General features: G+C 50.0%; 1 protein-coding gene across 1 annotated transcript in view; it reads right to left on the reverse strand.

Annotated features, from left to right (window-relative positions):
* Window positions 1-1,008: 1,008 nt before the first annotated feature.
* Window positions 1,009-12,635, reverse strand: part of LY86 (lymphocyte antigen 86) — a 52,263-nt gene continuing 40,636 nt past the window's right edge. Inside the window, exons 4-5 of the mRNA XM_069493432.1 lie at window positions 4,846-4,898; window positions 1,009-1,209 (exon numbers count right to left, since the gene is read on the reverse strand). Coding sequence (XP_069349533.1) covers window positions 1,126-1,209; window positions 4,846-4,898 — 137 coding nt within the window. The 3' untranslated portion in view covers window positions 1,009-1,125. The remainder of the gene's footprint in view (window positions 1,210-4,845; window positions 4,899-12,635) is intronic.

Below are 12,635 nucleotides of genomic sequence, written 5' to 3' on the forward strand. Positions count from 1 at the left end.
GCACTTAAAGCCTGCTGTTCCAGGTGGTTTAATTATGTACATTAGTTATTATTAGCAACTAACATCTTTTAAACTCTGGATTTCTTCCTCTTTTAATTTCTAACATAGTGGTACTTTTATGAATATAAAAGATATTTGCAGACTGTATCTGCAAATGATGAAGTCTACCTGTCCATCTTACTCCGGCCCCTTAGCAAGAGCAAGAGAGCCAGACATTAGGCCCAGCGACGCTGGAAGGAGAGGGCTGGAGTGGGGGTCACAGGATGGCAAAGGGGCTGCAGAGCCCACTGTGTGATCTGTGCATCCCGAGAGAGGAGAAGTCGGGGCTGCCGAAATGGCTCCGGCAATATCATGCGCAACTTGCTCGTTTATTGAGGGCAAAGAGGAAGGTATCCTAAGAGCACGGTGCCTGATACATAAAGTGTTCGGCGGTCACCCCTGCAATGAATTGATGAGTGCAGTAATTAGTGCCATCACTGGCTGAGGCCAAGTCTCGTCATGCTTTGGGGGGTGAAGGTGACATGAGTGTTTGGATGAGTGAGACTATGCTGTCACTATTCCTGAGGTTGCACCAACTTTTCGCCCATCATGGTCCAAGGGTGGGGGCCCGTCCCACCCAGGAGAGGCGATGGCACATTTTCCCAGGGCTCTGATTTTAGCCAGGCCGTCATCCTCCTGACTGACTTGGAACTGCTTGTGCAGCGCTGGCACCCAACACTTGTATCTGGAGGAAATGACTTTTTAACTACAGCACTGGAGAAGAGTCTTTGAACAAAGCGCAATGAACAGTGGCAGGCTGGCCTTTATTCTCGGTAACCGCGAGGAAAAGCTCTAGAGGAGCTGGAAAGCAGGTGAGTCTCGTGTGAGGCAACTAATTAGAGAACAATCCACCCTCGAGACAGCTTCGTGGCTACCAAGAGGCTCCTTGGAAGCAGATAATTTGGGGGCTTCCTTACATCCGTGCAGCCTGGAGACGTCTGTCCTGGGGCTAAAATTAGCAGCTGCACTCATCAGGGGACTGCTCTGCAGAGCTCTGTAACTCGTCGGCCGGTTCTTCTCATGCGGTAGGTTCGGTCTGAGAGTTCTCTGGAGAGGAGCTTGCTGCGATTTTGCTGCAGGCCACAGTCAGTAGGAAATGATGGTGGCATTGGCACAGGCCACGGTGGCACGACTTTCGGTATACAGTTCTAGCAAAACCTGGTATTCTCCCTGCAGGAGGCACAGGTAACGTGTTAGTTAGGCATGTGAGCCCCAGTACAATCAACTACCTAACAAATGTTTATCGAGCATCTTCTATGTGCTGGGCGCTGTTCTAGACACTGGAGACAAAGTAGAACAAAACTAACCACCACCCTCTGAGCCCTGTGGAGCTTACAGTCTCGCTGGGAGAGGGACAGTCCACACTGCAGGTGGCTGTGAAGGTGGTCAGATACCGATGTTTGTGCAGGGAGGGGTGGGCGGGAGCTCGGGTGGGGGCAGGGTGAGTGCTGGTTTGCAGTTTTAAGTAGGGTGGTCCAGGGAGGCCGTGCTCAGAAGACCACCTTTAGGCAAAGGCCTGAAGAGTTCTGGAGTGTGCTGTGCTGCTCTGGGCCGCTGCCCCCACACTGAGGGACAGCAAGGAGGCCAAAGGGGCCTCGGGGAAGTGAGGTCAGGGAGACGTAGGAGGCCAGACCCTTGGGGCCTCGCAGGCCATGCGGGGGACATGGGCTTCCACTCTGAAAGGGATTCGGGTCTCCAGAGTTTTCCCCAGGGGAGTGGCCTGACCTGATGTCTGTGTCAACAGACCCCTCTGGCTGCCGGGCTGAAAAGACGGGGCGGGCGGCAGTTGCAGTCATGCAGGTGAGGGACAAGGGTGACTGGGGGCGGAGGGCAGTGTGGGGGAGAAGGGGTTGGATTCCGGAGAGGATCTGCTGAGGAACCCGAGTGGGTGGAGAGAAAGAGCTGGGTTCCAGACGACTCAGAGGCTCCTGGCCTGCGAGACGGGAAGGATAAAGGGTCATTTGCTGGGACAGAGAAGACCTCGGGGGTGCACAGCTCAGCAGCACAACATCCAAATGCTCTGGCACAAAATGTGTGGCCACTTCCAGCTTTCCTTTCTGGCAGCAACACTGCAGAGAGGGCTCCCTTCGACTATAGTTAGCTTTGAAGAGCTGTCTGAGCGCCGTGGCGAGTGAGGAATGGTGGAAGAGTCCCAGGGCTGGAGCCACGCCTGTTTCGCTGTCTGCCCCAGCACCCCACTGGCCACGAGGGGCTGACAGGGCTGTGGACGCTGAGCTGGAGAAGAAAAGGCTGGGGGAGGCGGAATGTGGCCGGCAGGGCAAAGGACTGAGGGGAGGGAGGCGCAGGGGACCCCAGCACATCCGGGAACTGCCTGTCACCAAAGGAGGAAAGGGTTTAATCCGTGCAGAGCCAGAGGGAAGGAAGCAGTGAGACCCCAGAACAAAAGTTGCGTGAGAGGCTGCCTTTGTCAGAGAGAATAACTTTCTAGCACCTTGCTGAGGCTCAGAAGCGGGTGGATCCCCCGACACTGAGGCTCTGCTCTGGACGGGCCTGGGTGTCAGTCTGTGATTCTGGAGGCTCCCAGGAGTCTCATTGCTCAAATATTGAGAGCTGACATTTTAGAAACAGTGTCAGCAATTTAACCAAAGCTGTGTAAAAGTTAGAGAATTCATTATGAGTAAAGACTGGCTCAAATTTATATCTGACTGTGCGTCACCCCCATCTTCGCCTACTTTTCTTTTAACTCTCTCTGTGCATTTAAGTCCACACCCTCATGATTATTGAAAATCAAATGAGTTTTTCATTATTGCTTTATGAGTCTGAGAAAAGATGTATTTGAAGGAAGGGGCTTTAGATTACGAACTATGGATACACAGACTTGGTGTGAGGCGTAAGGGTGTCTAGGCAGCCGAGCCCGTCTGGGGGCAGGTGGGCTGTGCACCGGGAGGACAGGAGGCGGGTGGGGATGAAGGACAGAGAGCACAGCCTTTCCACTGTTGAGGGCACTGACGTTGCAAGTTAGGACTTTGAAGGTGCCTCCTTGGCGCTACATGGTTCAGGTTGTATCTACAAGTTGTTGCTTTGGGAGCCCCAGGACCTCTAAATTCCAGTTCAGAAAACAGCAGTGCACGGACAGATACAGCACACAGGCAGGGCTTCAATCTGGGCCACGGGACTGGATGAGTTAAAAGGGAACTGATGCCAAGGCACTAAGGATTGAGCTCTGAGTGGGAAAGGTTTTGGCCACTCAGAGACCCCCATTAACCCAGAGCCCATCCCTGGGGGATTAGGTTGGAGGAGAGGACATGGGGTTATGGGGTACATCTTTCAAAACCCAAAGGCTGTCTGTTTCTGTCCCACATTAGGGAAGCGAAGTCTCTGGGTGCCACAGGCCAGTGCAGGGAGCCTGTCTCGGGACGGGAGCCCCAGCTGGCACTGCCTCCCCGAGCTCCGGTACTGGGTGAAGAACTCGGGCATTGCACGTCCCCGAAATGTCACAGGTGAATGTAATAAAGCTTTTTATACCTCTGGCCAGTGTTTTCTTTCAAAGGGTTCCTTGACTTTAAGACTTTCTTTTCCCCTCTATTTCATATAATTGCTAAGGGTAGCTAGTTTAAAAAAAAAGCAAATAATGCAAAATGAAAATCACTTGTTAGCGAATTTTAAGTCAGTCTCTAGTTGGCGGTCAGAAGGAAAGTGGAAAAAGAAAGAGAATTTAAATAGCAAAGATTTAAAGAACAAAAGGCTATCTGGGATAATTTAGGCCCCACAACCTAGAATTGAAGAGAGATTGAGTTTTCCTTTCTTGAAAAACTTTCCCATTGTGCCAAGGCCTGAGGGGAAAGTGCGGGAGAACCCCAGGGCGCGGGGGGCTGGAGACCTCCCAGCTGCAGGAGCAGCGCCAGTCGGACCGAGATGGTATCAGGGACCAAGATGGTATCGGGGACCGAGATGGTATCGGACCGAGATGCTATCGGGGACCGAGATGCTATCAGGGACCGAGATGGTATTGGGGACCGAGGTGGGATGGGGATGGCCCTCTGAGCCGGGAACCCAGGGGCTGGGGCAGAGAGGAAACAAACCCAGACGTGAAACTAAGTTAACGAGATTCTTTATGGAGGAGGAGACCCTTTTCCTGAGTCAGAGGCAGGTTTTGGAGAACTGAAATAATGAGATCGAAAACAAAAACATTTAAAACAGTGACATTTTTTGCAATCTCTTTCATGTTCCGTAGGATTCTCTCAGGAGTAGCATCTTGAAAATTTATTGTTTATGGCAGAGCGGCTTGAGTTCAGCCATGAATAAAGTCACATTATTTTGAGTAAAAAGGAATTAGTGGGAAATTCTGCTCTCAGCAGTGAGCCTTGTCCGCAAATGCTGAGGACCTGGGCGTACTATTGACTTGGTGGTGGCCCATGAGGGACAGTGCAAGGGCTGTACCTAGGGGACCTTTAAGTCCAGGGCTTTGTGTGTCTGCCTTTCTCTGAACTGCCAGGCTGCCCAGCACGAATCGCAGCATGCGTGCGGCCGCCCCACGCAGCAAGCAGCGCAAGCCACACGGAGTCCCCACGGACAGCCCTGCCGGACGAGACGCAGGCATCCCTCTCGGGGAGGTTTGTGTCCAGATGGTCCGCAAAGCTTCAATGGCACAGGAAACGTTGAATACCCAAATGACAGACGCTGAAAGGTGACAGCGTTATGGAGAAAGGTTTTTGTGGTAATGGCCTTTGGATAAGTTTTAAACTGTTCAATTCCCTCCTCCCTCTCGCCTTCTCCTTCTTCAAGAAACGACCTGTTCAATACAAGCATTAAGCGACAGAACAAAACAGAAAACCAAGACCGTACCTTGGGAATATCCATGCCAGGGTTATTGACAGGGCCGGCAAAGTAGATCTGCTCTGAAAAACATGTAAAGCATTGATACCATCATTCAATCATTTAAAACAAAAATGATTCCCTCACACGATCTGTGGTCACACAGATGTGTAACGCTTGTTGGCACTAAAATCGGAGTAGCTGTTGATAGAAATGTTCTCATTCCCTGATCCAGACCTACCGTTCATTCCTTTATTCTTTCATGCAACAAATGCCCGCTGGCCACCTGCCATGTGGCAGTCACTGGGCATGCAGTGACTAAAAACAGTTTGTGCCCACGAGCTGCGTGTACTCTAATGAGGAGACCGACAGTGCCGATATAACTAAACAAGAGAGATCCAGACTGTAGAAAGTGCCGGCAGGAGCCAGGCAGGTGGGAGGGCAGGAGGGTGCGGGGTTAAGGGCCAGGCTGAAGCAGGATGCACAGGGTTAAATCCTGAGACCACCCCTACAGGTATTTGACTGTGGACAGTCATTATCGCTCTGGGCTGTTTCCTGACTTTTAAGATGAGTATGATGATGACAGTAACGGTGCCCACCTCCTAGTGTTGTGAGGAGTCAGGAGTTAACCAATGTAAAGCACTAATAGCATAGCGACATCCAGGAAGCCCCCGTGGGTACTGGCTAATGCCAGGAACTGGGGGCTGTGTGTTTCGTGGGGCACTGGCTGGGAGAGGCGCATCTCAGGAAGTGACACTCGAGCCAAGCCCTGAAGACGCAGGATGAGCCAAACCTTTGAAGAGCTGGGAGAAGAGCATCCCAGGACAGCAGGGTAAGGGCAGAGGCCCTGGTACGGAGAAGGGCTCAGACAATTGGAAGGGAAAAGTGTTAAAAAGTCAAGTGAAAGTAGCTAATTCATGTTCTTCAGAGACATGGCGCTGTGAGGGGAGTGGAAGGGAGGCAAGAGCGGAGGGTCTCGGGCCGAGGTGAGTGATGGGTTGCTGGGGGTGGCGCTGGGGACAGAGGAACAGATGCGTTGGGCACGCAGAGTGAGGGCCAGGGAGGGTCTGGGGTGGAGCATCTGGGTAGGTGGGTGGGCCTGGGGAGGGAGGGTGTGTGTGTGCATGTGTGTGTGTGTATAGTGATCAAAGAGCTCTGTTTCTAGGGGAGGGTTAATCTGGGTACTTGTAAGCGGTTGGATATACAAATCTGGAATTTTGGGGTGAAAGTAGGGATGGATTATGAATATTGGAGTCATTAACAGAAGTCATTAGAAGGTGATAAAGCCATGGGACAGGATGGGAACCCCTCCACCCCCACCCAGAGAATGGGAATGAAAACACAGAGAAGGGGACAGGGCCAGAGCCACTCCCGAGGCCCTGCAGCATTCAGAGGTTGGGTCAGGGAGGAGAAGCCAGCCAAGAAGGCCAAGAAGGAATGGTGGGCAGAGTGGAGGGCACCCAGACAGTGGGACCAAAGAAGCCAGGAGATGAGTGTTTTCCAAACAGGAGGGGACGAGCAGCTGTGTTGGATGTCACCACTGAGAGTTTGAGTAAGATGAGGACAGAAATGTGCAGTGGCTCGGGCAACATGAGGTCATTGGGTGACCCTGACAAGAGCTGGGAGAGGTAAGGACAGATGCCGAATGGGCTGGGTTGAGGAGCGACGTGAGGTGGGACGTGAGAGACTTCTGCCGTGCAAGGGAGCAGAGCACACGAACGGTAACCGGAGGAGGGCGTGGTGACACGGGTGGTTTGCTTCTGTGCTCAGGGCAGAGACACTGCACCATACGCTTTGTCCACAGGGAATGGTCTTGTAGGAAGTGACACTGAAAGTGCGGAAGAGGGAATAACTGAAGGCACGAAGTGTGTAAGAAGGTGGGAAGGAAGGCATTCGCCTTTGCGAGGAGCACAGACATTACTCCCATTGTCATAGGAGAGGAAAAAAGAGCAGAGCGAGCTTCAGTGCAGGCAGATCTGCAGTCGGCGGCAGAGCAACGGCAGGCCCTGCCTGGTGACTTGGGTTTTCCAGTGACGAGCATGGAGACGGATGAGGCGCGTGGACGGTGAGGGCCTGTGCTGTGCTGAGCAGCAAAAGAAGGTGCATAATATTCATCACGGGCGGTGGGGAGGAAATCCACTTGAGAAACACAGCAGGATTTCTAGGCAGTGTCGAGTGCTTTTTTTGAGGTTTGTGGCCATAAATCTAAAGACGCTTCCACCAGCCCAGACGCAGATTTTCCCAGCAACATTCAGTAGGTGTGACGCAGGAACAGAGGAGGTGGGTAACTGGGTTGGAGTTTTGCTGAACGAGAAGGGTCACGAGAGAAAGGCAAAGCTGCCAGGACAGATGCCAGGGAAAGTGTGTGACTACACAAGGCCACGGAATCTGCGGGGTTATGGCAGAAGGTTGGAGGCAGGGCGGGTTGGTGACAGTTCAAAGAGTGGTGCAGTCACTGAATGGAGGTTCATTATTGCAATCGAGGTCCTAGAATCAGTGAGCTGGAAGAACACGAGGAAGCCGGAGGGCAGAGGCTTGCAGCTGAGATTTCAGAAATGGTGCAGTTTCACAGGCCATGGCAACACCCAGGATTGACACGGGAGGTGGTGGCTGAGGTGACACGATGGAAGTGGCCGTCGGAGGTAAGAAGGTGAGGAAGGTGGGCCATCCACGCCCATACTGAGGTCAGCAAGAAGGATGACACCTCTGCCAGCGCCTCGGTGATTGCTGCCTCCTCTGCGATTCCCCAGCGCCGTGCACCTGGCGTGTGATAAGCACCGTGGCTGAGAGCACAGCCCTGGGGTCGGACCACCTGGGCTTGGGTCTTAGCCCCTGTTCCCACCCAGGCTCCCTGAGTGGTGCGTGTAGGCGCTGTGCCTAGTAAGCACAGAGTGCAGAAGCGCTGTCTGCCCGTGATGCGCGCGGTGCCCGTGCTCTGCACAGCCCGGGGCACCGTTCCCGTCAATCTGTGCGGATGGTGCCCTCGGGAGCAGTGCAGTCGCTGGCCCGTCCACCAGCGTGTGATTTCTCTCTAGGAAATTATCTTCTCCCCTGCGGATACTCTCTGACCCAAGCCAGGACAATCAGAGCAGGGGGACAAGGAAACCCTGGCCCAGTCTGTTCTGGCAAGAAGCGGTTTCATTTCGACTCACCAGTCTCTAGGGCTGCCCACTTTCTGCCTGGTGTAGCAGCTTCTGCCTAAATCTGAGACTCCTACATAGCCTTTCAATAAGCTCCCTTTGCTTTTGTTGACTGGGACAGGCTTCTGCTGCCTGCAACCCGAGGATGTGACTGCCATGGGCAGGAGCCAGTCAAGGGCTCTCTTGCCAGAGTCAGGGTTTGGGGCATGGTGTGGCTCAGGGGCAGAGTCCACGGATGAGGACCAGGTGTGCCAGCCCCTGTCTGGTCTGGCTGGGTTCCCCTGGGCATGTTTTATACCCACTTTATGCTTTTACAGATTGCTCTCCGGTGGCAGAGTACAAACGACTTGACCTGGGAAACAGAAAGACGTGGGTTCGAGATGCCCCTTTCCCACTCACTAGCATTTGCTTAACCGTCCTGCCACTCAGCTTCTGTGCTTGCAAAGTAGCAATAGGAACACCTCCCCGCAGGGCGCCAAGAGGACTGGAGAACTTGTCTACAAGGTCTCTGGGCAGAATGGGATCCCCAGGAAAGGTAGACACAACAGTTACCAGTTGTATTAATATTCACCCACCAGATGTCACGAAGAGCAATGGCATGACCGACCACTCCTGGGATGCTGAGAACACAAGGAGACTACGTTTGGGAACCTCTTTGTGCACAACTGCTAAGTCCTGAACTTCTGTTCTAAAATAATGCATGAATATGATGCGCTGAAGAACCCAGGAATGATACCTAACATCTCGATGTGCTCACTTGATGTCCAGAGATGCGCTAACTTGTGCTCTTCACTATTAACAGGGTCTTTACTGGGGCGAGAGATTTTCATTAAATTGGTCTCTTACACTTTACAGTTTCAAGTGGTGCTTTTTGGGGGCTCGTGAAGTTCCTGAGAATAGCTGCAAGGAACTCATGAAACTGTCTTTTTTTTTTTTTTTAACCTGATGAAACAACACCTAAAATTAAATTCTCGCTCCTTCCTTTCTCAGATCCTCTCCAACTCTGAGCTTCCTTTAATGAACGTTCCCACACCCCAGTGCTATAAAAAGGTCCCCAATGAGTTTGGGCCCATTTCTTCCTTCCCTTTGTTTGAAGTCTTTATCAATTTTTAATGTGCAGTGGATTGAAAAATTCACCTCCCTGGTTCGGAACGCATGAAGTCATTTCTGAATATCGGCTTTTTTTTTTTTTTTTTTGACCCAAATCTTTGGATGACTGTCACTGAGTGTCTTTTTAGAGAGGGAATGGTTTTTAAATTGTGGAAATAAAAAGGTCCCAAGGGTGCTGGATGACACTGAGCCGGGGCCCACGCCCTGCTCTGCATCCTTCAGTCCTCGGGAACCGCACGGTGCTGGTGTGGAAAGCCTGTCGGGGACAGTCTTCCCGCTTGCCAGACCTTGCTAGGATCGTAGTAAAATTCTCCCTAATCTTTCAAATTTATTATAAAAATGTCATCAAAAGTTAAACGCGAATGGCTGACTACTTAAAAGTAAATTGCCAAAGTAGGGGAATTCAGTAATTGCAGTTATTTCTGTTTTGCTCAGGAAAGTCTGAGTTCCCACGTGAAGCAATGACAAATATTTGAGATGATGGATATGCTAATTACCCCGATCTGGTCACTATACATTTTATATATATAAAAACATCACTATATAGTCCATGAATATATACAATTATTATTTGTCAAAGAATAAAATTAAAATACTAAAAAAGGAAAAAAATGGTTATTACATGAAAGTAATGTAATAATTTACTGAGTAATGTAATAACATCACTGAGCTGGATTTGTGAAATTCCATAATAGGCCAAGGGTTTGTAAAAATGCTTATATTGTCTTAGAAAATTAAAATTGCTTCTTTCCTAGGTCAACCTTAGTCTTACTATGCTGGGGTCGACGAACATAAAGAATTGACTGATGTCAAAGGAAAGTTTGAACATGTTATTGGCTCATTTAAAAACACGCTTGAATTTGAGGGTGGAGGGAAGGTACTCAGAGCTGTAAGATTCCTCAGTAGCCAGCGAGTTCCCTTGCGTCTTGCTCAGCAGCCACTCAGCAGTCAGGAGGGCTCTTTGGCTTCACTGCGGCTGGTGCCCTCACTAGGGTGACCACTGTGTCTAGTTCTGTCTTTTGAAGTCCATGACTTTTCTGCTAATGCAATAAGTAAGCCATTGTTTTTGTTGATTTCTGCCTGAATTTGCAGCAGCAGCGGCTGCCCAGTAATCACAAACAGGAAATCCGCAGCTGCTTGAAGTCTGTAGACAAAGAATAAAACATGAAAACAAGAAAGGGCTGGAGGCCAGGTGGTGGTGCTTCAGATTTCCAATTCCATGAGAAATGTAAATGGCGCTGTCTCCCTAGCGGGCAGGGGGCAGGGAGACTCCGCATTGTCAACCACCAGAGAATACGCAGGGTTGGACCAAAGGCACCTCCCTGCTACTCCTGAGGAAAAGGTCGTAGACTTCCAGGTCTCAAAGGCTCCGCTGCCTTCCAGGTGCCTGGTTAAAATGCAGGCCTCCACTCTGAGATTGATGATGGCTTGAGAAGCTCAGAGTCCTTGCAAGAAATCCCTCATCAGCTGCGTGAAGTAGCTGCCACTGATCACTTATTGAGTGCTTACTGTGTGCAGAACACCATGCTAAGGGCTTTATGTATATTATCCCATTTTATCCTTACGACAATCCTGTGAGGTCGCTTATATTTTCCTTATTGTACAGATGAGAAAACTGAGGCTCAGAGAGATTAAGTAACTTGCTCGAGGTCACATGAGGGATAAGAGACAGTAAAGGTTCAGGCCTATGTAGGTCTGTAGGTCTGGCTTCAAACTCTGTGCTCATCCACCAGGCTAGTGGTTCTCCAAGTGTGGTCCCTGGACCAGAATCATCAACCTCACCTGGCAACTTGTCAGAAACGCAAATTCTCAGGTTTCTCTCCAGATGCACTGAACTGGAAACCCCAGAGGGGAATCCGGCCATCTGCGCTTGAGCACATGCTCCAGGTGATGCTGATGCACGCTCGAGGTCAAGAACCACTGCGCTGGGCTGGGCCCCCGGCCCTCCAGCGGCAGCACTGCAGTGTGATGAGGCAGGGAGCAGGAGATTGTTCCAGTAATATTGGTCTTGGTAGCATGCTGCCTGCAGCTACAAAATGACAGTGGGGATACTGATGGCAGGAGAAATCGTGCAATTTCCCAGGTGACAGAGAATCATCACTCCCTCCACGAGTCTGTGGATTCATCCATGGGAAGAGGAGCCAAGATGCACAAGTTCCCATCTAAGCCACTTTGTCACTGGAGCTATTGGCAGTGCCTGAAGGACAAGGACCAGAAGCTGGGCCTGGGGGAGGCTGAGAATGAAGTGCAGGGACAGAACGCCTACAGCTTGCAAAGGAGCTTGCAGAAGCAGGGGGTCTAAATGGCCTCAGAAATCAAAGGTAGAACAGAGGCAACACTCCAGAAAAGACAACAGTAACCCTGTATTACCCATGGCTCCACTTTCCACAGTTTCAGTTACTTGCGTTCCACAAATATTACAGTACTTTAAGGGAGAGAGAGAGAAAGAGAGAGAGCAAGCACACACTTACATAATTTTTGTTACCGAATATCATTATAATTGTTCTATTTTATTGTTGATTATTGTTGTTAATCTCTTAGTATGCTTAATTTAAATTTAACTTTATCTTAGGTATGTATGTATAGGGAAAACGTAATATTTATAGGATTCAGTACTATCTGTGATTTCAGGCCTCCACTGAGGGTCTTGAAACATATCCTCTGCAGATGGAGGGAGACTACTATATTTTAAAATTGAGTCTTCAGTTAAGCTGCTTATTCTCCTTCTGTTGTAGCCAAGACCAAAACCCGAATTCCTAAGGCTTGCATTTGCTAATGTGTGTGTAGTGAACATGGAACAGCTGAATCACGAGGCTGACGGCAGTGGTGCCGTGGCTTGGGGCACGCTTTATAGAAATTGTCAGGTAGTCGGCATAGATTAATGCTCTTCAAGATAGCACTGGCCTGGAAGGTGGTTTTGCCCTGTCTTCTACTACAGCCATGCAAGGTAGAAGGTATTTTGCAGAAAGCATTTCCAGGAATTTTTCTAAATGTAGGCAGTAAACAGATTGCATTCCCATTGCTCCTCCTAAATTCCCTCCCTAGACCTGTAGAAAAGACACATTGAAACAGAAATAGAGGGAGCAATAGAAATCTAGCTGGTGGAACCTGAATTGCCAATCTACTTAAAACTTCTAAGACTGAATTTTGAATAGATACAGTGAGATTGAGAAGGCTCTGCAGTTAATAATGCTAGGAAGATCACCAGGTGCAGGTATCCAGCATGAACCAGGACCAAAAAAGAAACACCCTGGATAATGAAAAGGAAAGGAAGCCAGGTAGCCACGAGCACCCACCGTGGTCACACCTGTGACTTACTTGTGCATGTAAAATCAGTGAGTATGCCTAGACTTCCTCAGCTGCTGTCAGGGACATCTGCGTAGGGGCAATATTCTGCCAGATTTTAAATATAGTTCTCAAAGGATCTACTCTGTTGTATACTGAAATTCATCTAATTTTGATGTATTATCCACTTTAGACAAACACTTAGAATAGGAAAGTTGAAATTTACACAAAAGATAAACCAGGGACCAGTTATTTTCTCGACTAAAGGATTCTTCAGCTTGCAAA

The sequence above is a fragment of the Eulemur rufifrons genome, chromosome 18 (assembly GCF_041146395.1).
Source record: "Eulemur rufifrons isolate Redbay chromosome 18, OSU_ERuf_1, whole genome shotgun sequence".
Lineage (NCBI taxonomy): Eukaryota > Metazoa > Chordata > Mammalia > Primates > Lemuridae > Eulemur > Eulemur rufifrons.